This window comes from Melanotaenia boesemani, chromosome 23, assembly GCF_017639745.1.
Source record: "Melanotaenia boesemani isolate fMelBoe1 chromosome 23, fMelBoe1.pri, whole genome shotgun sequence".
Taxonomy (NCBI): domain Eukaryota; kingdom Metazoa; phylum Chordata; class Actinopteri; order Atheriniformes; family Melanotaeniidae; genus Melanotaenia; species Melanotaenia boesemani.
In genome coordinates this window covers 14,173,670-14,198,528 of record NC_055704.1, presented here as the reverse complement: position 1 = coordinate 14,198,528, position 24,859 = coordinate 14,173,670, and the positions used below count along the sequence as shown (strand labels likewise).

General features: G+C 37.9%; 1 protein-coding gene across 1 annotated transcript; it reads right to left on the bottom strand.

Moving 5' to 3' along the window:
• Positions 1 to 991: 991 nt before the first annotated feature.
• LOC121634517 (plexin-C1-like) lies at positions 992 to 17,804 on the bottom strand. Its single transcript, XM_041977192.1, has 17 exons — positions 16,660 to 17,804; positions 15,054 to 15,182; positions 12,253 to 12,387; positions 12,060 to 12,160; positions 11,880 to 11,985; positions 11,636 to 11,798; positions 10,949 to 11,051; positions 10,689 to 10,764; positions 10,379 to 10,420; positions 10,128 to 10,261; positions 9,083 to 9,262; positions 8,178 to 8,286; positions 6,166 to 6,336; positions 5,918 to 6,076; positions 5,435 to 5,531; positions 3,516 to 3,587; positions 992 to 1,478 (listed from the first exon to the last, which is right to left on the bottom strand). The coding sequence occupies exons 1-17, from the start codon at positions 17,695 to 17,697 to the stop codon at positions 1,348 to 1,350; spliced, it is 2,946 nt and encodes a 981-aa protein (XP_041833126.1). The 5' UTR covers positions 17,698 to 17,804; the 3' UTR covers positions 992 to 1,347.
• Between the last annotated feature and the right edge of the window lie 7,055 nt (positions 17,805 to 24,859).

Sequence of the window (24,859 nt, the reverse complement as noted above, 5' to 3'; positions counted from 1 at the left end):
AGATTTCCACTTGTTTAGTCATTAAGCTGGTGAAATACAACTTTCTCAATAATCTTGGAAATAAGAGAGGTTAGAGACAGGTCTATAGTTGTTCATTATAGAGGCGTCTAGAGTCCTTTTCTTTAGGAGTGGCCTAATAGCAGCTATCTTTAGTGACATGGGAAAATGCCTGATGCCAGTGACCTGTTAACTATCAGTAGGAGATCACTTTCTACTGAGGTAAAAACTAGCTTCTCTAGTCCTCCCGTTTGTGGAATTTTGGCCTCTCCTCCTGCTCTGGTTAGCCCTGGGCTGAGTTTTAGGGCTATTTCTTGAATTTTTATAGATCCTTGCATTACATTCATCATCATTTATTTTAATATGAGTCAACACATCATATTTATTACACAGTGAGACTTCAGGTGGTGGAGTGAGTTCTGGAGCTTTAAATTTCCTGCTGGATTTACCTCTGCAACGAACAACATCAGACCAGGTTCTGGCCGGGGTTGATGACTTTGGTCTGGCACCAACACTGTTCCAATAGGACATATCAGTCTGACCATCCGGTTTGAGATCTTCCCCAGCTATTCCAGTGTCATTTGAACACATCCAAGGAAGTGTATCAGCCAGGTCTGTAGCGGGAGGCTCCACATTCGACATGCCTTCACGTATGAAGATTTGACTCAATCCATTTGGCAACTCAGTAGCTTGTACAGAAGCTACAACAGAGTCAATAAATTCTTCATTCACACGAATGTCTTGCAGTGTTTCAATCCTCTTCTCCAGCTGTGTTATCCTCAAAGAAACTTGCTCACACTCAGTGCAGCTCACTGATACTGCAGGGTTAGGAGACATTATTCCACTAGTTCTCCAATGGCAATCAAAAAATATATTCGTTCCAGTGATTTATAAGTGACCAGGAGTCCTTGTTCCTAAATTTGCCAGTAAAGATAAGAAAAAAGAAGAAAAAAAAAGAAGAAAATGCAAGCAGAAAGGAGAGCAAAGCAGGAAGCGTCCGCACGCCAGCAAAGCAGGAAGTATAATCAGCTTCTTGTTTTGCAGGATGTCAGGGTTGTTCCAGATGGGTGTGAGCTTACATGGAATAATTGAAGACTTGGTTATCTTAAGAAATTCCCACCAAGCCATTAAAGAAGAACTGACGTTGATGCTTTTAAAACACTAATGTGTTTTGATGGTTGAGCTGATGAGTGGCACTTCAGAGATAACCAGATCCTCACACAATGCTCGCTCTATATCTAACCACGGTTCATCTAGACCGTTAGGTTTAAGTCATTTGAAGATAGATTGCAGCTTGTTAGCTAAGAAATAGTTTGGGCTTAAGTGTGTGTTTTGTGTGTATCCAGGGAGCTAAAGTCTTAAGCCTGCCCCAGCATGCAAGTCCTCGTTGAGCATGTACAGAGCTTTCTCCGTCACACTGTCCACCGGCCCTTTTGGCGATATGCGCTCACCATGAGGAACAAGTGCTGGCCGGCGGTCTCCTGCACAAATGACAAATATGATATTCAGCTGGTTATACAAGAAACATCCTGGAAAAATTTGTGTTAAAAACTTTAAACAGGTTTATTTAATGTCTTTTTTGAACATTTATTGTGGTTTCTAATTGTAGGAAACAGCAAGATTTACACAATAAACAAATTTAGTAATAATGATTATTTTATCATTTTAACATGTATAAATTAAAATCATTATAAAGTGTGTGTCGTACATAGTAACAGAACCAAGTAAAGATACTGATGATTATGTCAATAACTCTCCTCTGATAGTATTTACAGAAAATGTTTGTAACCATAGTGATGCTTCCTTTAATAAAACTGTCATGGGTTATTTGTGCAGAGTAAATATAGACACAGTAAAATTAGCTTTACTCCATAACAACTGGTCTAGTTTCTTAAAAAAGGATCCAGACTTTCAGGGTCACTGTGATGTAGATGTATAATCTTTTGCACCTTCAGAGAAAAAAAAAACATTTACAACAAGCTCCTTATAAACTCTTATGAGCCATCATAAATGTTAGATGAAAGGTATGAAGACACAGATGGAAAAAATAAACCAAATGAAAGAGGAAGACGTTAGTGTGCGGTGATGTGGGTTAATGCTGTTTTAAAGTTGTCAGACTGCATGCAAAATAAACAGCAAGAATAATATTACTGCAATGTTACTTTTTACTGTAGATATGTTTTCTGTAGAGAATATTTGAATTTGCAACAGCTTTTATTTTTAATTTACTTTTAGAGAAACCCCACTCTCTTCTCATGTTGAAGTTAAAGTTCTGCAAAATTTGACACCTTTGTTTTCACCTTTGCGACCCTTGCATGTTATTTGTTCTTAAAATGGGGCATTCTTCCTTCCTCTTATTTCTGTGATGTTTCCTGTGGCTCTGGCTACCATAGCAACAGCCAGAAGAGCATTTACAACTTTATTTTTTTGCATGGAAGCTTTCTAAGAGCTCCATTTAACTTTATCTGTCTACAACCCGTTTAATAACTAAACTAAACACAGAGTGAAAGCTCATTTTTGTAGAAAAATGAATTACCAAGAGTCTAGTCGTCCTGACTCGAGTGAAGTCAGGAGAGACTCTGCTGGACCAAAGTCAGGTAAAAGTTTTATACCTTTCTCTTTACCATTGAAGATCATCCTGAACAGATAAGACCAGACAAAATGGAGCCTTTTCTCTCTGGACGCTGGAGTTATAAATCTACAGACTGGAGTCATAACAACTACCCACTAACAGAGGTCTGAGGAAGATGAGGTCACCCTGTCCTCAGTTAACTTAACAAACGCAGATGAAGAAATGAACAAATGGAAAAGTATAACATAAAATGTAACATAGGAACAATCGATGTGAATACGATTAAAAAATGAATGAATAAATGTATATAATAAAGTGACTACAGGTGTGATTATAATATAATATATATATATATAGCATAATAAGTAAAACTTCTTCCACATCATACTGTTGGAATCCTAGATGAATGGCTTCAATGATATGTTTAGAGACAAGGTTTTTATTCTGCTGAGTCAGACTGAAGACCTTTTTGTTTGATTTTAAACAGGGCAAACAGTGCAGCTCCCCTTATGTGTCAGTGGAAACTTTCTCCAGACGATAAGCCTGAAAAGTTCTTCATAGGACACAATTAGTCACCCCTTAACATATGCCAAGAAATATTTGTTGCAGTAAGCGTGGTGATGAGATCTTAGAAGAAGCCTGGAGATCAGTTGAAGGAAAGCTGTTATCCAGCAGTATGAATGAAACTTAGTCAATGAGGGAACAGAAGTAGCAGCTTGAGAGTACAGTTTTACGTCTTTCTCTGAAAAGTACTCTGCTTTATTTCTCTTTATGGCATAAAATATGCTGCACTGGAACCATAATCATCTACATCATCTAAACATCTTTCATTTTGGCTATCAAGTTAGTGGCATTTACTCTAATAAAAAAAAAAGCTGATACTAAGGAGTGGTGCTCAGTTTTATCATGCTGTTGTGTTGCTTAATTGTAAGAGTGTGTTACTGACCTCGTCCAGGTCTTCCATAAACCTGCTCATGTTTCTGGCTTCGTAGACGTAGAATCCAGACGATCACCGTCACTGAAAAGCAAATGTGAGACCATGTTGAATTTTGCACACTTAGGGTCAGATTTACTATTTCTTTGCAGCTGGTGCAAACCCTGTTTTGTCTTTGAAAAGCAACAGTATTTAGTATTTTGTATTTACAGTGGTAAGTTAACCACTTAAAGCTGAGGACAAAGATTTCTATCGCTGGCCCTGCTGCATTTATATTTATAGTTTCTTTTTTACCATACATATACTAGACATATATAAAACAAACCAAGCAGAGGGATTTCTTAAGGTCTGAGCTTGCAATTCACTCATGGTTGTGGCATTTTTTAACCTCTTATTTTTAACCTCTTATGTGCGCTTTGTTTCAAAAGATACAACATAATTTAAGTAGCTTTGATTTCATCATCCAAAGTTTTCTCCTGCATTTTCCTGAAGTGTAGAGAAATGGCACTGAAACCAATACCAAAAAGGTTTTTATTCAAGAGGCATAGGCTTTTATCCATTTACTCATTGTAAGAAAAATCATGCATATTATAATTATATTTTCCTATTATAATATGTGATTCATTATACTTTCTACAAATCATTATGTTTTTAGTATTAAGATTTAGAAAATGTACTCAGCAGCATTCTTTGTGCATGTGTGCTGGTTTTATGCTTGAGTCTGAAAAAACAAAAGGCAAGGCCATGGATGAGATTAAAGGATGTGATTGTACCACAACAAGACCAGACACTAACCTACCCATGCCTTCTGTTTTTTCATGTCTTATCTTAGTGGAAAATGCTGTAACCTGAGACTTGTGTAATTTTGAAGTGTGTGATGTTCGAGGGAAGGACTTTGTGAACCTCCCTTTATAATGCCTTGTGATGTGTAAAACAATTCAGTTTATGTAACACTCTGGTTCTTTCTTGTGTCTGAAGGTTTAGCTTAGTGGTGCTTGGTGTTTGGTGGAAGAATTTTTTTTAACACTCATTCATCCCAAACCGGCATGTTTTGGATGGATGGATGGAAGGATGGGTGTACAGAATCATTAATGATACAGTCATTTCTCATTAGCCAATCATTAAAAAGTCATTGTGTACAATGGGACAGGAGTGCCCTCCTAGACCTTTGTTCCTTTGTTGTAGCAAAGCTGAAGAAGCCTCTGACTGAATACACTTAATTGCTTTATCACTATATTATGCAGCAGGTGTGAATCATTAATGGATTAGATTTCTATAGCACTTTTAAAGGCACCTGAAGTGCTTTAGAGTGAATTATTCATCAATTCCACATGCACACCTGGTGATGATAAGCTACATGTGTAGCAACAGCTGCCCTGAGGCAGACTGACAGAAACGAGGCAGCCAATCCACAACAACAGCCTCTTCAACCTTCACCCAACAGGCATAAGCATTCATTTACCAACAATGCTGACAATGGAATCAAGTGTCTTGCCCAAAGACACAACGACAGGTTAACTGGGATGGAAAGCTTTAACATTGACTGGAATAGTTCTGAAATGTCGGTTGTTTACGATTTTGCAGGAGTGAACTGTAGGCTTCAGTAGCTGTTAGAAGAGTCCATGAGATAAATGTAAGAGAGATGTATGTAAGAGATGCATGTTGGGTTTTAAGGACTTTTCCTCTCCATAAAACCTACTAATTATAATACAACTATATTAAAGACTGAAGTGTTAAGACACTTAATTGAAAATAGAGGTTTTTTTTCTCAATATAAATCCTAATTTGAAACCTAACTTTCAAAACTGGACACTCCCATTGGTGCCTGGTTTAGTCAGTCAGACCCTTAAAGAGAAAAGGGCTTCTATAGTTTGGTCAAACTGTATTTGTATGCGCTTTTAAAGTTATAAAAGATTAAAGTTTGCACTTACCAATAATGATGGTATGTATCACCACTACTGTAAGCAATACCAAAATTAACAGCAGTGAAGAGCTCTTAAGTGTTATGGTTTCATCTCCAACTTTTATCTGAAATAAATATAATCACACTGTATTTGAAATGTACAATATACAGTATACTGTCAAATGCAACAATGTTAAACATTTATAAGTTATGAACATAAAGCCTGTAGTTTAAATATTTATTACATGTGAGGCCTACATTCAGTTACAAAAAGTCTGCAGAAATACCCACGGAGGAATTTCATTTTATTTGATTTTTTTCTGTTTAGTCCATATTGTACTGTATTATAGAGAGCATCCTCATCATCTACTTTATTATCCACTTCTGGAAATCTGAACTTATCTGGTACTACACTGTAAAGGTAAACCAATTACTACAGTGGAAACATCAAATTTAATCTTGACAGCTCAAAAAACTGCAAAGTTTAATATAACTTGATATAAAGACTTACCTGCAGCTGCTGAAACGTGGTGTTGCCTCCCTGTTTGATCTTGCAAGTGAAAGTGTTGTTACTGGCTTTGAGTATGCCGACACAGGGATGGTGTGTTTCTTCATGAACACCCCAAACTGAGAGCTCTGCTGCTGTTATCTCCAGATTATCTGGCTCTTTCTGTTAAAGCAATACAAATAAATTATTATCTTTAACACATTTAATTAAAGGATGCCTCTTGTGCATGTGGAATAAAAAAATAAAATCACCTGTATAGTGACACGGACATGGTCCCCTGTGCTCACGGATGTGAAGCTGGTAAACACTGGGTCTGGATAGTAAGTAATACTAGAGCAGGCCAGTGTTTGATTGGCTACTTTCACAGACACGGTACTGTGGGAAACAGTGCTTTCAGCTGCAGGTGTTTCATAGATGAGATACTGCAGAGAAATGAAACACCAGCTTTATTATATATCAGAATAAAATATGGCTATCATAACAAGGTGATCTAGGTCAGTGGTTCCCAACCTGGGGTTCCTGTCCCTTCAAGGGGCTCCCCACAGAGCACAAGGGGTCCCCGAAGATTTGACTGTTCAGAGCCAGTGTGATTAAAATTAAGGCCACGTTCACACAGAGAGGAGATGATGTGCATCAGCTTAAGATTTTTTTTTATTAATTTGGTTCATTACATTATTCTTTTATGAAAGGACAGGAAAGGACTGAGCCAGAACGCATCATTTATGGCAAGGAGCTAGCTAAAGAAAGCAACAAACCAAGCATGGTTTCTGCACAGGGTGGGGAAGGGGATCCATGGCTTTTGGTAGTTGCTAGAAGGGGGGTTTTAAGGAAAACAGGTTGGAAACCAGTGATCTAAGGAATGGATTTCACAACAAAATACTAAATATCACAATAAAACTAATATATTGGCAATTGTAATGTAACAGTACAGGCCTCCAAAATATAGTAGAATGTGAATGTGGTGATATAAGATGTAATGTGACAAAACAAAACCAGACATACAAAAAGTAGAGATGCTGTGCAAGATATAAATAAACAGAATATAATGATTTGCAAATCTAAAAAATGAATATTTTATTCACAATAGAAAATTGAACACATTAAACTGAATCTGAGACATTTTAGTATTTCATGAAAAACTGCTTCCTCTTGAATTTGATGGCAGCAACACATCTAAAAAACGCTGTGAAAGACGAACCACCTGTTTACTGTTTAACATTTTCTTTGTTGTAAATTCGGTTACATGATGCACCAAACGTTTCCGGCTGGTGAAGGTCTGAGCTGTTGGTAAGCCAGTCCAGCACCCAGACTCTTCTAATATGAAGCCATGTTGTTGTAAAAGATACAGTCTCCTTGTCTTGGTGCCATATAAAAGGCTTTGCCTGAAAGATGTAGTCTGGGTGGGAGCATATGCTGCTCTACAAATTTTATATACCTTCAACAGTGATGGAGTCTTTCCAGATGAGGAGTTGCCAGTTTCTATCAGCTTTAATGTGTTCTGATACTGATCGTCAGCCGTGTCCCCTTTGCACAGAGATGTCTCCGTATTCTCAGAATCTTTTATAGTATTATGTACTGTAGATCATGGAAATTTAGTATTTACAATTCGTTGAAGAAACTTCTTCTAAAACTGATCCACAATTTCTATTTGTTTTTCTTTTCCTTTTGTTTCAGATTGACAATCATCTGCTTATCTTTTTTTTATGAGAGACTCTGCCTCTTTTAGGTGCTCTTTTTATGTCCAATTAAGTTGCTGACCTGCTAACAATTAACCAAATAAATCACAACATTTTTCTCCAGCTGTTTCTTTTTAGACCTTTTTCATCATTTCTTGCATCCGTCCCAACATTTTTACGACTTGATGCTCAAGATGAGGAAATATTTACAATTAATTAGTAAAATGTCTCACTTTTATCATTTCATGTTTCCTTCTGTTTTATTATAATAAAGAATGTGTTTATTAGATTTGAAAATGATTGCATTCTGTTTTTATTTAGTTTAACACAGCAATCCAATTTCTTTTTTCTTTCTTTTTTTTTTTTTTTTTTTTGGTAATAGGGGTTTGAAACAACTCGTACTTCCACATATGTAACGTACTTAAATTACAAAATACAAGAATGCATTGGATGATTCACATATTCATATAAGTTGTAATTTAGTGGAATGTTGTGAGACTACAGCAATGTAGTAAAATACAGTGTAATGTAAGGGGAAAGTAAATCTTGGATAAAAATCAGATGGGATGTTGTGTCTGCAGAACCACCTGATAGCTGCTGTTTCTGGGAATAACAACTTTCTGAGGGTTGTGGCTGTGTATGACCCCCTCCACAAACTCCAGGTGGGCCCCACTGAGTGTCATCTTCCTCTTCCCACTGCAGGACACGGAGCAGCAGCCAATCACAGGAGATGAAATTAAAACACAAAGAAAGGCTTTTCTGTACCTGATATCTAAATATATCATTACTTTCACTTATTTATATTTACCGTCATACCTAAATCATGCTCAGAGGATCTAAAGATGCTCCGCTCTGCACCAAAGTGTTTGATGGACTCAACAAATACAACCATGCAAAAAAGCTAAATAGACTCTAAGTAGACGTCCTAGTTCCCTCATGTACTAGCATAATAAATCTCATGAGTCATCCTAGATCTCAGAAGGAAGAAGTTGCTAACTTCATAGTTTCTTGATGGCCAAAGAAGAACATTGAACTTAATGTGCTTTAATACTAAAACTGCATAGAAAAGCTCTGCTTCTAAGATTTAACTGTGCCTCTGTTTACACATGGTGCTAACATCCATTCTGGGTGACCTGATCACTTATGTAGTCATTCAGTGACCAGAACAACATTATTATTGAAATATGAACAAGCTTCAGGAGAGAGAATGGTGCATTTAAAAAGAAGAAGTGCTCTCACAGTGTAAGACATTGCTTCTGAGAAGTGACTCTTTTATCTTACCAGATCACCCGCAGCCTGTAGCTGTGACTAACCCTGTAACCTAGAATAAGTTTCAGTGAAATTTCCTACCACTGGTTAGAAAACACTTTTCTATTAAATTTAACACATGAATTGAGGCTACATTCATTAAATGCATTCTTTAATGTATTAATTCTGGACATGTTTCACCTAAATAAGTTATTTTGGTAAAAAAAAAATGTTAAGCAAATACCTCCTCCATGAGCTGCTCGGTGTAACGCTGCTGCAGACTGGTGAAGACTTGTAGGTGATCATAGCATTACTGTGGCAGCTACCATCTGGGAGAAGAAGACACACTTTGACCAAGCCTTTAATATCTGTACTGGGAATGTGGAACGTCAGAGTCACACCAGTGTTGTTCCAAACAGGAGATCTGACCAGAAAACACAAGATGACGCAGAAACAGTCAAATTGAGCAAGATTCACCAACATCAGCATGCAGTCCTGTGAAAAAGAAACTGTCCTTTCTTTTAGTTACAAAGTCTAAAAACATAATAAAATCACCTGGTCTTCCCAAGTCTGTTAGATAAATACAGACTCAGATAAACAACAACACATGACATATCACACTGTGTCATTATTCATTTCACAAGAATAAAGTCAAACGTGCTCCTTTACTGCTTCTATAGGAAACAAGAGGGGAAGCTGTAGCTGGGTTCTGCTGATCAAATGTATTTGATTATATGATTATCAGAAAGTGTTTTTAGCAGCTTGCTGGTCTGGAGCAGGTGTGTTAACACAATGTTAAGAAGGAAAGACATCAGCAAAGAGAGAGAAGCCATTTTGAAAAAGGTTTAAAAACAATGTGGATTTCCTCAAACAGCAAGGAAACTATTTGTATGTGGAAATTTGTGGAATGTGGAATTTAAAATGCCAGTCGTCCCAGGAACAGAGATTGCATCAAAATCACCCCAATCTGTGCATTGCAAAGAAATACAAGAAACCCAAGAGCTGCATATCAGACTCAACAGATTTAATTAAAGTTAATCGTTCACGATAAGAATAAGAAAAAGATTTAACAAAAGATTTGTTTTTCAGATGAACGCCTTGTGCAAACACAATTAATGTGAAAATATGTGAATATGCGAAAAGTGTTGCCCAACATTTTTTTCATATTCAGTACAAACTAAATCTAAAGTGTGCGTCTGAAGCAAACCTGCAGAAAACAATGTAATATTTATGATTCAGTTTGTTATTTATAGTCTAAGAATGGTTGCAGCTTTCTGTAAATGACTCACTCCCGTGGAGAGCAGTCCATGTCCGCCTGGATCCTCACTCCAGTCACACTACGGAGGTTATGACCTGACAGCAAAGCATGGTTTCTGCCGTAGAAAGACACAGCACTGGGTTCGATGGAGGAGATTTCTGGCCTCTGACAGCAAACACACACAAACACACACAAACAATTAACTTTCCTTGAATACAATCTGCTCTCCTGAGGTTTTACTGACTGTGAATAAGATGAGTGAGAAATGACGTTCAGACTTACAGAAAAGTTCATCCCAGCCTCCATCTTTTGGCAAAAACTGTCCTGCAAGAGGACAAAAAGAAGAATAAAGCAAATGTGCTCAGTAACTCAGATTGCAGCAATTTATTTATTTATTTATTAATTGTTTGTATTTTTGTCTTCACTTGTAATAAATACTTGAACTTCAGAGAATCTTCAGCCATCTTTTAATAAATTACAATTAATGTGATGATTGGATGATAAAAGCATTTGGTATGGCAATATAAAGAATATAAAAATGACATTTATGGTTTTAAAGCTTATTTAAATCCAATTTTAAAATCTTTATTACATTCTGCACGCCTTGGTTGGCCCAGGAGCAGGCATTGTTGCTCCATCCACATCCAGCCTTGATACACTTCTGACACCTGAGGAGAAAATGAGATGGGTACATTATTATGTGTAACACCACCAGTATGGATCATATAAAATGCAACGTGTGTGTGTTGCTGTTTAAGCAGCACAGTGTCAGATGTTGATCATTTTGCAGCTTTTACATGTGGCAGGTGAATATCTTGATTCATGGTCTGTTGAACATCTGATCACACTTACATAACAGGACTCGGTGGTCCACGAATATCAGAGCAGTTGATTATATTCAGTTTTTCTGTCAGTGTCGTCGTTCCAAGTCTTATCTTTACTGTGACAGCCAGACCTGGGAATTAAAAATAAGCTCCATCATTTAGTCAAATTACTTCATGGCTAGAAGAAAGAAAAAATAAAAGTTTTGTGGTCTTTGTAATTTTTAATTTAAAACTCTGAGAACGAGGTCTGATCTTCACGAGAGTCACAATTACAGTACATTTAAAATCAGACAAAGATGACACACTATGTTTTGTTTACTTGTCTGTACTGGACACACTAGATATCCATTCACAATTAAGATTTAAAACATGTGAAGTTCTGTCTTATGTTTAAACTTCTCCAAAAACAAACATGGAGTTAGGTGATCTGCTTAAAGAGATTAAGTTTGGTAGAGATGGTAAAGTAAACAAAGTGTTATTTACCATTTCATTACAGCAACTTTCACAGGACCTGAGATGGATTTATCTTAGATTAGATGACATCTTAACTACACTGCTTCCAGTCCAGCAGTTTTTAGTTCCATCCGTTTCCTATACCTATCATGGGGGGCTGGAGCCTATCCCAGCAGTTACTAGGTAAGAGGCTGGTTACACTCTGGTTACACGACAATTCCTTAAATTTATATTCGTAGATAATTTCTTAAAAGTTACTGACCGCCTGCAGGAAGAGTTACATTAGGAAAAATGTTTGTGCATTGTGGGAACTTTGGAGGAGAGGATATCTGGTCTAGAGTCCTGGAGGGTGAAGAGAACACACAGGCAAAGTTTGACAGTGCATCTGGGCTCCCAGTCAAGTGTGTCTGGACAACAAATTTGATCTGTAAGAGGAATAAATGTGAGAGACAAATAACTGATGGTAGTTACTAATGAATTAAGTATTAAGTGTGTTTGTAATCTACCTGTCCAGTGGGGTCCATTTCAACTTTGTGGGAAACAATTTTCTGATGTAATTCATCAGGGATGGACAACCAGTCTGAATCTTTGCAGTCACTTTCAAACGTGCAGCTGGAGAAAGAGAAAAATGTCATCCTCATGTTTAAATATGTACAATTGTGAGCTGCAGATGATGTTTTCCTGACCTTTTCTTAGAGCCACACCAGACACAGTATGGATCCTGTGCAGACCAACACTTCTGCACGTCTCTGTATGAGCCACAGTTTGCCACAGGTTCACGCCTGATCTGGAGCAAAGAAACAACATTTAGAAACACATTACAACAAAACACACGTCCATGAATACTAACATATTATAATAAGTAAGTAATTTAGGTACCTGGTTTCTAAATGGCACATACACATATTTATAATCCACTGGGTCCAGAAGGATGTTGGGAAACACTTGGTGATCATTGTTGGCTCTGTAGAGCACCCTGGGACAGGCAGGGCGATAGTTTCTGTCCACAACAAGCTGACAAGAAAACAAATTGTTATGCTTCTGAGACACTTTGCTGCCATGTTGGTACATTTGGTTGAAATGTTTAAATCAAACCAGAAAGGAAAACACACATAATCATTGGCTTTTAACTCAGCCTGAGATGCTGGCTTTTTTGCTGACTCTTTTAATGTTTTTATTATGGAGTTATCATAGTTATAGTTATATGGTTTAGCTTTTCGAGTTGTTTTGTGCTCTAAAATGTGAAAAGTGTCTCTTATCCTTGTGATATACTGTAGATGGACCAGAGACTTGACCTGAGCAAACATGTCCCCTGCACCTTTTCAAATGGCCGTTTTGGTTGCCTGCTCTTTTTACTGTCCAAAAACAATGTTTCATTGTTGTAAACAGAGAAAGGTCAAGCACTAGGACCAAGCGGAAAACGGTCGCTCAAGCTAAAGCCTGTTTCCCTTCGTTTAGACCGCCCACAAGCTCCCCCATTGGCTCTGCTACTTCTTGTGTGATTGGCTGTCCCCGCTGTCACTCCACTTTGCACAACGGTAAGTCTGCGGCTAGGTGTTTGTCTGCTGAAGCTGAGCAGAGTTGCAGCGCATTGAGGAGTTTAGAGACCTGGCTTCGCAACTGCATGAGCCAGAAACGCATTAACATTGTGGCATTTTGTCTCATACATCAAGAAGGAGTTGATGCTTTAGACAGAAAGAAACTCTGCCAGGAATTTATCTCTGCCAAATGATCTTTGGTTGAGTTCATTATGTTGACCCTTCTGTGGTGTTACTGCTCACTTTTCATTTACAAAAAAAAAAAAAAATGGTTCTGTGTTACACTTACTTAAAATAAAATTTAATACTTGAATACTTACACTGAATAATGGACATTTTATTCAATTTCTTCCTACCTGTGATGCCAGTTTGAGCTGCCCACCATTGGGTGGTGCTATGTAAATGATAAAAATCAATAAATAACTGTAAAATTGGTGGTACTGAGTTGGTGTGAAGTTTATCAACAAGGTGAAACAAAATTGGGTGATAACATTTTGCTACATGCTTTACAACCAGTCAAACCAAAAAAGGAAACATTAAGCTTAAAAGTAGCAATAGAAAACTAGAAGAACTACTAGAAAACACCGTGAGCTGAAAGATTAGTTTTATAAAAAAAAAAAAAAAAAACTTCTGCCTCCACCTCTGAAATCAAAATTCCATCCATGTCCACTTTGTTGCCAGACTTAGTCAGGACATACAAAACAGGATGTGATGCAACTATGTAAAGAGTGAAAAGTGTCTTAATCTTAAACCTGTTGATGAATTTGTTGTCTTCATTGGTCTTTTTACGTTTATACTCAACATTATATAACATAACAACAGCTTCATTTTGTGCATATTTCACTGTTTTAAGAGAGCTTACATGTTTATTCCAACATAGCAAACGGAACAGTACCACTGGAAATCATGGTGGTAGTGTTGAACAGAATAAAGATGAAAGGATAATGGAAGTATTTACAGAACCTCTGTTAAGCAAACAATCATATTCCTATCAGAAATCTGTTTTTTAACTGCTAACTGACTTGTGGCTTAGATAGTTAATATAGCGACTATCTGGTGTGAAAGAAATTTAGCTGCATATGGTAATCACTCATATATACTCATAATAATCACATGTATATTCAGTTTCTTTATTAATTTAATATTGTTAATCCATTCACTTTTACATTTTTATATTGTGTGTTCTCATTCTACAGAATACTGAAGTTACAGTTTTCATTGTATGCGTGTGTGAGGTCAGACTGACCACTTTCTTCCCAGAACTCTGATATGACAGAGTTGAGACTGGTTTCCGCACATGCTAGATAGATGGTAAGAATTCAATAGAATAGAATTTTGTTCTGAATGGATCTCAGTAGGTGTGTTCATGCTGAAGGAACTCCAAAGGAAAAAAAAAAAAAAAAAAAAATTCTCTCTGATGAATCATCAGAGTCTCTCACGATTTCATGTGAGTCGGGACAATCACTCTCTTACTTGCATGTAATCCTTTTTCAATACTTCTCCTGTAAATAAACCTTATATTCTTTTACTCATTCCAGACTCTTGGTAATTTTTCTACAACACTGGTCCTATCCTTTTTAGTCGCTCTGGATGCGGGGAATCCTGGTGATAACGCACTTCATTAAACCAATGTCCAGACTGAAAGGTAAGTTTGGGTGTGTTCCCACTTGTTGAATGAATGAAAAACGACTTGAAGTCCAGGATGGCGTTATACAGCAACAGGATAGATAGATGGCCCAGAGGTTATGAGAGGGATGGAGGTATAGCGAAAGGTTGTGGAAAAACATTAAATCGTTTAGAAGCGATAAAAACCGTGCAATCTCCCATTACCCACGCACCCCGTGCACTGTCACCTCCATGCCTATATGCACTTCCCCTCAACACCACCACCAATGGTCGAGGGGAATATAGGTCACCTATGCCATCCCAAACATAAACAAACACTACCACTACCACAATAAACCTGGACCAAACAATAAAGAGAAATAATGGCTCCTACAGTTAAAGTTAGATAGAACAATGATTACCTCACTAATTATAATAGATTCAAGTTAATTTGTCATATCACATCTGCTAATGAAGACCCAAGTGGGATTATTTTTCTCTGACCACTGGTGGATGCACGTTATTTCATCTACTCACCTTGATGAGCTGCCCGTCTCCTGTTCCAATGAAGAAGACCATCCAGCTCCTCTGTCTCACTGCCAGCACAGATGTCATGTGGTTCTGCTTGAAGAGCACCGCATTTGGTTTCAGGATCTTTGGTTCTGACTGAGAAACAAGTATAATGGTCAGATCTGATGTTTATGGACAGTTGGAGATGTGTATGTATTAAAGGCTTCAATAGAGTAACAGCCTGTTATTAAACAATTGTAAAGGTCCCCAGCATGGACATTGTTTAGCTCTTACATTGGTTTATGGTTGTGTCAAGGAAGTTTGGATGATATTAAATTATTTAATCTATCAATCTATTTATCTGGAGAAAGAGAGAGAGAGAAACTTTTTTAAACTGCCTTTTTGGTAGCAAAATGTATGTAAATCAACCTTAGATCAGGAATGTAAAACTCCAGTCTTTGAGGGTCACTGCCCTGCAGATTTTATACATTTTAGATGTTTCACTGACACACCTCAACACACCTGACTAAAATTAAACAAAGTATAGGTTCTTTAGACTTTTCAGACTCAGAAAACACCAGATAACATCACCTTTGGCTTAAGTTGACATAAATGAGTTCAACTTGCAAACATAATTAAACAATATCTGTTCAGAGGAAATTGCATAAATCAGGCTTTTAAAGTTGAATGGCTCTTAACGGGTCAGTAATTTGAGGAGGATTGTTTGGTCAAGAAATGAAGGAAATGTGCCTCAGACCAGTGGGAATCTGCATTTTATTCTGAGAAGTTAAAATTTGAGATTTCTGGTGAGATGTAGTGAAGGAAATTTCATGTCATTTGCATGTGTGATTCCCACTGTAAAGCATGGTGTAGGGGGTGTGATGGTGTGGAAGTACAAAACAGTCAAAATAAAGAAAAACCTCTGCGTAAATTGATGTAAATTTCTACCTCACTTTTGGTGTTTTCACACAAATTGTTTTGGCTACTCTCTGTTCTTGAGTCTCAGAACCTTTGCACTTTCTGGCAAACTGGTCTGTGTGCACACCAGTTTAACCAGAACCAAAGTGGGTGGACTTTGCTACAAGGAAGTATAAACATAAACGTAACCATCATTTTATAGCAGTGTTTTGCTTTATGGCATCACCCAAATGGATATCAACACGCCAGCTGTTTTAAAAGGACATTATGGCTGAATCAGCAAAGGAACCCAAGACGGCATTTCCAGAGGATGCCAAAAAACAAAAGAGAGTAAGGACAGAGCAAGACATAAGACAAGAGTCAACATCTGTCCTTTACTGGCTGTCAAGAACTTAGAGAAGAAACAGGATGCAAGACTAATACCAAATTAGCCATCCTTAGTGGGCACCTCAGGGAGAAAATTAGCCAAAGTTGAGTAGTGATGCTCCAAGAATATTTTTCTAACCCACAGCTACTTTAATAGTTCTATGTCTTCCTGTCTGTCTTTAATTACAGAACCAAACCATGACACAAAAAACGTGTTTGGTTCAATGAGATGTTATATTATAGACCACAATTTTGCTCTGTTCTTGTCCTGTGGGAAAATATGAGTTCCCTACAATTTTAAACGTTTAACTTGAATGAATATATATATAAAGACTGTTGTGCAACCTACCGTGGTTACAGGTTTTTTCACTGTTGTGTAGAAGTTTGGATCTATATAAGACACACCGCTCTGCTGCGCACTGCTGCGATCAGGGCTGATGTCAAACACCACCAGCTCTGTGTTGCTTTCTTCTCCGTCCACAATGAAGACGCCGCTCCAAAGCACCTGCTGTCCACCCGGGATGATGGAGGAGGCCAGGAGTCTGCAGCTTCCACCTCTATCAGAGATACTGAGGGTCGCGCCTTGCAGAGACTTGAGAGTCTCGGTTTTACTTTTTTCACTCTTAAGCCAAATAAGACGGACTTTGGCTTGAGACATGATCTTTTCATCGCTTGGGCGCACGTTGGAGAGCAGATACACCGTTGAATTGATCTGAAATCCGTCCACAAATTCCACATAACCTTCACTTCTGATTACAGTTGTGCTGCGGTCATCGGTTACAGAAAATAAGCCTCCACTCTGTGTGTTATCGACAGAGTGAAGGTTGATTGTCCTTGTATCTGAGCTGCACTTGATACTTGACTCTTCTCTGTGTTGTTGTATCGCTGTCAGAATATAAGTGTCTGTCTGAGTTGAATCTTTCTTCACATCCACCAGAAAACCGACAGAAGCGTTGCTGCGCCTCTTTGGTCCCACCAGGATGTTTTCACTGTGCAGAAGGTTAGAGATGTTCTTCAGGTCCAGAATTTCACAGTAACCACACTCCTTGTCAGTCACTCCGCAGCTGACCAGAGTCTTATTCTCAACAAATGGTAACAACAAGGTAACTCTGAGAGTTCTGGTCCACGGAGCCGACTCAGAGACCCGGTGAAACATCTTCTCATCTGATGGGTCCGCGTCCTTCAAGACCCCCCTTTGGTTCAAACTGCAGATCAGTTTCAGGTCGTGGCTCAGCTGGTAAAGCTTCTTTTCTGTAGCGGCGTAAACGTTGTTGTTGCTCACGGTGAATTTCTGGAGGTCTCCATCAAAAGTAAAACCTTCATCTTCTTCCAGATTCAGAACCGGTTCTACCCACAGAGAACAAAACAAACTGAGCAGCAGGATCATGTTGAGGGGTCGGGTCAGCTCTAAATGAGACACCTTCCTTCACTGACAGCCTGCATGATTCTGTTCTCCAACACACTTTGTTGTCGCGCGTAAAAGCGCACGGCGCATCAGCTGAAAGAAGTTCTGAAACTGGGGGGAGCTCCGAGCGAAACTGAAACTAGCTAATAATTCGTCAAATGACACGCACAAATGTCCTCATTTATGTTCCTAACCAGTCTTTACAGTTCAGCTATAAAACCTCAATAAACCAATTCTGTCTGCTCTCACAGAAAATCAGAACTTATTTACTCAGATTTCTGTCTCTACCCGCCACTGCAGAATCAAGCAGTAGCTTTAAAAACTGCATCTGCATCTTATTCATTATGTATTTTGGTGACTTTTTTTATTCCTTTCAGTTCACTTGGCTGTCTTCCTACACAGACACAAGACTAAAAACTGAAACATTTCCTGACTTAGATTAAATTAAAAGTTGATATGAATTTTGGACAAGTGTAGGAAAATAAGATTATTATGCATCTGTGATTTTAGTGTGACATTTCATGGTCACATGTACGTCCATCATCCTCTCCATATAGTTTGTGGACATCTTTCATATAAGCACAGCAAAAGCGACATCTAGTGTCTTTCTCTGGTTTGTATGCATACAACCCCTGGCCAAAAAAAAAAACACAAGTCTTGGAACATGCTCAGAGAAATGCTGCAGTTTAAAGCTCCAAGCTCTCATTTTCTTGAACAAGATTCCAGTACTTTAAGTCTTGACGCCTTCAGCCTTGCTGTCATGTTTTAAAGCCTACTCCATTCAAAGTTATGAGCTCCTCAGCCATTACGCCTTTCACTGCAGCCCTTGAGTTTACCTCCCAACATTTTAATGACCTCCTTCAATGTGAGAGAAATCCAGAAGCATGTATTCTAGCATTTGATTACTACATAGAAGCAATTTGTCTTTGTGCCTTGACAGGAAACACGCAATATGTGTTAGCATGGAGAGAATGTTCAGGATGCCTGGGCTGCTGCATCTTTATGGATGAATGCTGAAACCAAGTGAAAATGACTCTGCTGAGTCATCTGAGAGAGTGAAGGCATGTAAACCTGACCAAAACAACCACCTACTCTACTGGTGACCACGCAAACAGACCCAGTATGAGGAAAATGAAAGCATAAAAGTACTGATGACCAGATTGGAACATAGTGGTAATAACAGATAACACTGATACAAAGCTAAGTTTAGATCATTCCAGATATCATGTGTGATCACAATGAGAATATTTGTTAAGTTTCTTATCGTGTTGAGGAACTGAATAACAAACAAAGGTATGCACTTGAAGCCATTTAACACAAGACACATGTTACCTGACTTGCCCACTCCTGCTCTGCCAAAGACGGCCAGCTTCACCTCCGGACTTTTGGCCATGACAGCAGCTACAGTTGGTGAAGCTCAGCGAGCCAGTCAGTGAACTCAGAGGTCAGCCGACCATCCCTTTGTCCTTACAAGAGGAAGCAGCGTCTGAATGGATCAATTGAACAAAAACACTTTGTTAGTTCTTCAAAAGGGGAGAGTATTTAAACATCTTGACTTCATTATCTGCAGGTTCTTATTTAGATTTTTAGTTTGTTTCTTTCAACACAAAACATTTCTTTAAAAACATTTCTATATTAAGCTCAGCAAAACATACATACAGACAAGAATTTCTCTTCAAAGTATGACTAACTGCACCCAGTAAAAGGGAGGAAACATTTTATATATCCTGTTTTTGGTTAATAAAGTGTGCATCCTTCAAGGCAAGTGATGTGAGTCAAATACAGTCATGAACACAGGTCTATAAAAATGGTTTCTAGGGGACCGGTTTGTGTGCACAACATGTAAAAGGTTAGTGCTTTGTTTCTTTTTATTAGGGTCCGAGCCATACAAAGTATGGCGAGGCCCTATTGTTCCTGAAATGTTTATTAGGGACCGAGCCATACGAAGTATGGAAGGACCCTATTGTTCCTGAAATGTTTATTATACTAAGAGCTTCGAGGCCAAATTTGACCCCCTAAACACCCATGAAAAGTTGTGAAACTTGGCACACACGTCAAGCCCGGTGTAACTCGGATATTATAAGGTCCGCATACACTTCAATGCAAAAGTGGCTCAACAGCGCCACCTAGACACCAAGAAAATGCCCAAATGAATGGGGTCCAAAAAGTCTACTTCGACATAGGAAGACGAAACTCGGCACACACGTGTAACACCCCGAGTCGAGCAAAAAAGTCAATCTAACACCTGTTGCCATGGCAATGGGGTGCCCGCCATCTTGGCGTGTGCGGCCATTTTTTTGCCATTTTTTGCACTTTACACACATCGTATTTGAACGAACTAGTCTGAGGGGATTCGTGCGACTGACTCCAAACTTGGTGGGAAGCTTCCTGACAAGTTGGGGACCAAACGCTATTCAAATCTTTCTAATAGGAACAAGCCTGTAACCATGGCAACCGACGGAAAAAGCCTCTTCGCCATGAGACACGGTTCGCTCATATCTCCATAGCAATACATGGGAACTGCACCAAACTTGACAGGATTCATACACGTTGGGTCCTTAACGCATTACAACACCTGTTGTCATGGCAACATTGGGTGGCGGGGTCCAGGCCGCTCGGACCCGATGGATGCCGCTTGCGGCTTTAATTCTTATTTTTTTCATTAATATGGACTCAAATTTAGAATGACAGCAATTTTTGATATTATAAAAGAAACCATTGCATCCTGGCATAACAGGGCTCAGTCTGAAAGGGAACAGAGAATAAAAAACACACTGTTCAAAAGTGGACTGACGCAAGCAAACTAAATGATTTTTAATATATTGCAGTGTTGAACAAATCATAGTGCATCTATTTAAATCACTGCAGCACTTACATTTTCAAGGGAAGGGTTTTTTTATTATTAATTTTATTGATTTGTTTATTAGAATTTGTACTGAACTTTAGAGACACTCAGTTCATGAATAGTTCTTTAAATGAATGAAAACCATTTCTGTTAATTTACATTACAGCACAGTGTAATATAACTATTTCAATACATATATTGAAATAATATTATATATATATATATATATATATATATATATATATATATATATATATATACACACACAGGGCTTTATATTTATGATGAGAGGAATTCATTTCCACATTTCTGTCTTTGTGCGTGCAGGTGTAACAAGTCTTTCATTGCAAATTCATTCCCATTTGCAACTTGTCACATGCTGCTTGGTTAACACAAAGTTACCCCTTTACAGTTACTTTAGGATGCACGGTGAGCTGTTTAATAGCTTCAGGGTGGCAGTTATCCTCCAGCAGCTGCACTAAAATGGTATTTCTTTATGCTAGTTTACCAATTAACACAGAAGCTAAGCCAGTCAGGAAGAGTGGAGTAGACATCTGTCTGCATAGCACAGGACTTTTGTTTGAGTCCAACCTTGTCACTGCTCGGTTTATATTCCTTTATTTGTATTTTGTCTTCTTTTACTCTACAACTGTCAAGCCATTAAAAGTGCGTAAGCATTAAAATATACTATAAAGAGCGTTTTTCTTGCGGTGGTCTTCCGCAGAAGAGAACAGAATTAAAGACCACAAATCAAGGCTTTAGTTTCAAACTCCAAACTGAGCTTTACTAAGGACAAAAGTAATGCACGGAGAGAAGTGGAATCATTTGCAACAACTACAGCCTGATTAAACAACTAAGCACAAAGTCTTGAAGATTTCTCACCAGACTAAATCACTGTCCTGAACAGACTTTTTTTCTCCTGGTGTCTCCTCACAGCCATTAACAAGAAACACACAAATTACAAATTACAAATTCCAGAGGAATATCCGCAATGACAACTGAGATAAGAAGCCAAATACAGAAGTGTGTTTATGAACGTTCGGTGTCTGCAGCAGAAGATAAATGTTAAATTTCCTTAAAGTTTGTCATGCACTGTAATACAATGGCCTTTCATCAGCCTGTTCAGGAGTTAAATCAAAGTGTCGCCTGTTTAAATTGCAGGTGGAGGAGATTTTTGCAATATGTTGAAATGCAGTGATGCAACTGGATGCATGTAACATAGTTCCCACTGGGCTGCTAATATCTATATTTTAAATACTGATGATGCTGCATCAGGTGAAAATATAAGCCGTTTATCTGACTTTTTAAAATTTTTTTTGCTTGATACTTTATTCCCTGTTGCACAAAGAGCTTTAGGTTGAAAGTTAATCTAAGTGTCTATAACTGTCTTTAAATGGTGTCTCAGATAAACACAGTATAAAGTATTTATACTGTTATATAATTCTTTCCTTTTTTCTCTCTGTTTAACAAGCTCTAAACTAAACTGGAGAAGCAGTATGTGGAAAAGCTAAATACACCTTCTACCACCAATGACTTTAAGTTATAATTTTCTGACGTTACCAGTCTCTCACATCATTGTGAAGGAAATTTGTTCAGGTCTTTACAGCATTCTTTCATTTCTTTGAAGTTTGTGCAACCACCACAGCATTTTAATCAGGTTGCGGTCTGGACTTTTACCGGGTCATTGCAACACCGATTCTTTTCTTTTTCAGACATTCTGGTGAAGATTTGCTGCTAGTTTGGGATCATTGTCCTGTTACATGACCAAACTTTGGTCTAGTTGTAGCTGTCAGACAGATGGTCTCACTTACGACTCCAGAATACATCTGAGCTGTCATTTAAAGACCTTTCTAATTTAAAGACATGCCATGGACCACATATTTTTAAACTAATTGAAAGGGGTGGTCAATTTTTTTCACAACTGTGGATGTAATGCTTAAATCATCCCCAGTAATGTGTTTGGATGCAACTATAATGTTATAACTGGGCCTGGGCAAAGAAGATGAAGAAAATGGTGATTATTTTTTTCTTTTTTTTTTTTGGAGCTGCTGAGACTTAAACCTGTTGAAACGAAGGCCTGTCGTTGTCAGTACATAGAAGGAATCATAGGAGAGGCTTCTAGTATAAAGCCTGTAGTTGAAGCTCCACGTGGTAGTTTCTTCAGCTTGGACTTGGCAGGGCAGCAAGTACTAGAGCCCCATAGCTATGGGTCTTCTGTTAGCCATGGCATTGTTCTAGCTCCTACGTTACATTTTTGTACTTTCTACTTAATTTCTAAATTATAAATTGTTCACTTTTGCACATCTGAGCGTCACTTTACTGTTGAGCAAAATAAAAACAAGGATAAGAAGATCTGAGCTCCTGCCTCCTCCTTCTACCACCAAGCCAAAGCTTTCACTCACGGCTCAGATATTCTTGATCTCTTGATTTCTTAAATTTTTTTAGCTTAATTTATAATTCCTTTAATCCTACTGATGAAGAATACAAGAACATCGATTTTTTTTTTAAAAAAAAAAAGGTCAGATTACCTTTTTGGCTTTTTAAATAAACACTCCACATATCAGGTATGCCATGTCCGCAGCAAATGACATCAACTCTATGAAAGAGTTTTTCAATTATTTCAACAATTATGCAGATATGATCATAATTATTACAAATAACTGTAATTAGGCCACATTAATAGTTAATTGTAACAGCTCTAAGTAATATTCCAGTTTTTAATGCAAAATATGGCTATGATTTTTTCAGGCAAATTTGTAGTGGTAATATTATTGTAAATTTATAACAACACTGATGCAAAAACTAACATCATATCTAGTTATGATGCTTAGCAGTATTAAATGAACAAATCAGATTTGCTCAAGCAGCAATAAAATCTCTAAATGGATAACTAATTCTTTACTTAAATTGTCTTGGTTTACAAACTTGAATAAAGCCTAATAAATTGTTAAAAGACCACATGACCAAATTCCCTGCAAACACTTTATCTAATCCAACGTGTGAATAATAAATCACACGAGAAAAATCCCTTCACTTATCTTGGCTCATGAGATTCAGACTTCAAATTAGTTTCAGCACTCGGTGCCCAGTTAAATAAAAGCTGAGAGATGTGTTTCAGTGGTAGTTTAAGCTGACATTTTCTTTTTATACTGACACACACATGCCCATATATAGTGAGGCTGTGTGCCGCTTGGGGTGACTCAAATGGAGGTCCATCATCCATTTCCTTTGTCTTTCACTCAACAGGGGTCATCATGGCAGCTGTCAACATCTTTAAATATTTATTTTTGTCATTATTAATACACACACTCAACAGTACAGTCAACAGTGAAGAAGTAATGCTGCAACAACCACAGTAACACTTTGTTCTGGCATACTGGTTGAAATTGAGTAGTCTAAGAATGAGAAATATTCTGGTTTAGCATTGAGTTAGCATGTGTGTTATTTCATCCTCCATAAAGTATTTCTGAAATGGTGATAAACCGACAGCGGTGGAAGTTGTCCTCAAGTCCTTCAATAACTGACTTAATAGTGGAGAAGCTAGCTAGCTAGCTAGCTGCACCCCACTGTTTCCTGTTTTCTACTACTGTAGGTAAACTGGCTTTTCTATTTTTAGTGTAATTATGTTTGCATGCTATGGCCTGACTAATGTTTCCTGATCATAGTTTCACATAGAGGTGAGAGTGGAAACAATGTCTTTATTACTCTTAACAGGATGATAAGGAAATGATCTGATTCTCCTTAATTGCTCATGGCAAGCAAAGTGATGGTCTGATTGCCATGTTGTGCCAAACAAATTTGTTTTCCAAGGGGGACCTTTATGGATATAAAGGGAATGAAGCTTTGTTGATGTAAGGCTTCCTTTGATTCTTGAGTATTGCTCTTTATTTTCTAATTTGCTTGCTGAATTACATGTTAATGCTGGACTTGACATAGTGAACAAACGAAGAGGATGAGCGAGGAGAAGGAGAAAGTTAGGAAGGGCGACAAAGATGCAAACAATAGGAAACTGTACAATTAAAACCAAAACAAAAAAGAAACACACATGCAACATTGGTAAATAAACTTAAAAGAGAATATCCAACAGCCTCTGTAAGAAAACAAAGCAGAGAATCATCATGTGCACCTGCAGAAAAACATGAACAACATCAACACCATCAACAAGTACATGAAAACATAACTGTAGCTATTGGTGATTAAACCTGCAGGGTAACACAGTAACTGTGCACATGCTTGGTAGTCAATGTGTGTGTTTATGAGGGTGATTTTAAAATATAGGGAGTAAGTTGTGGTTAAAGA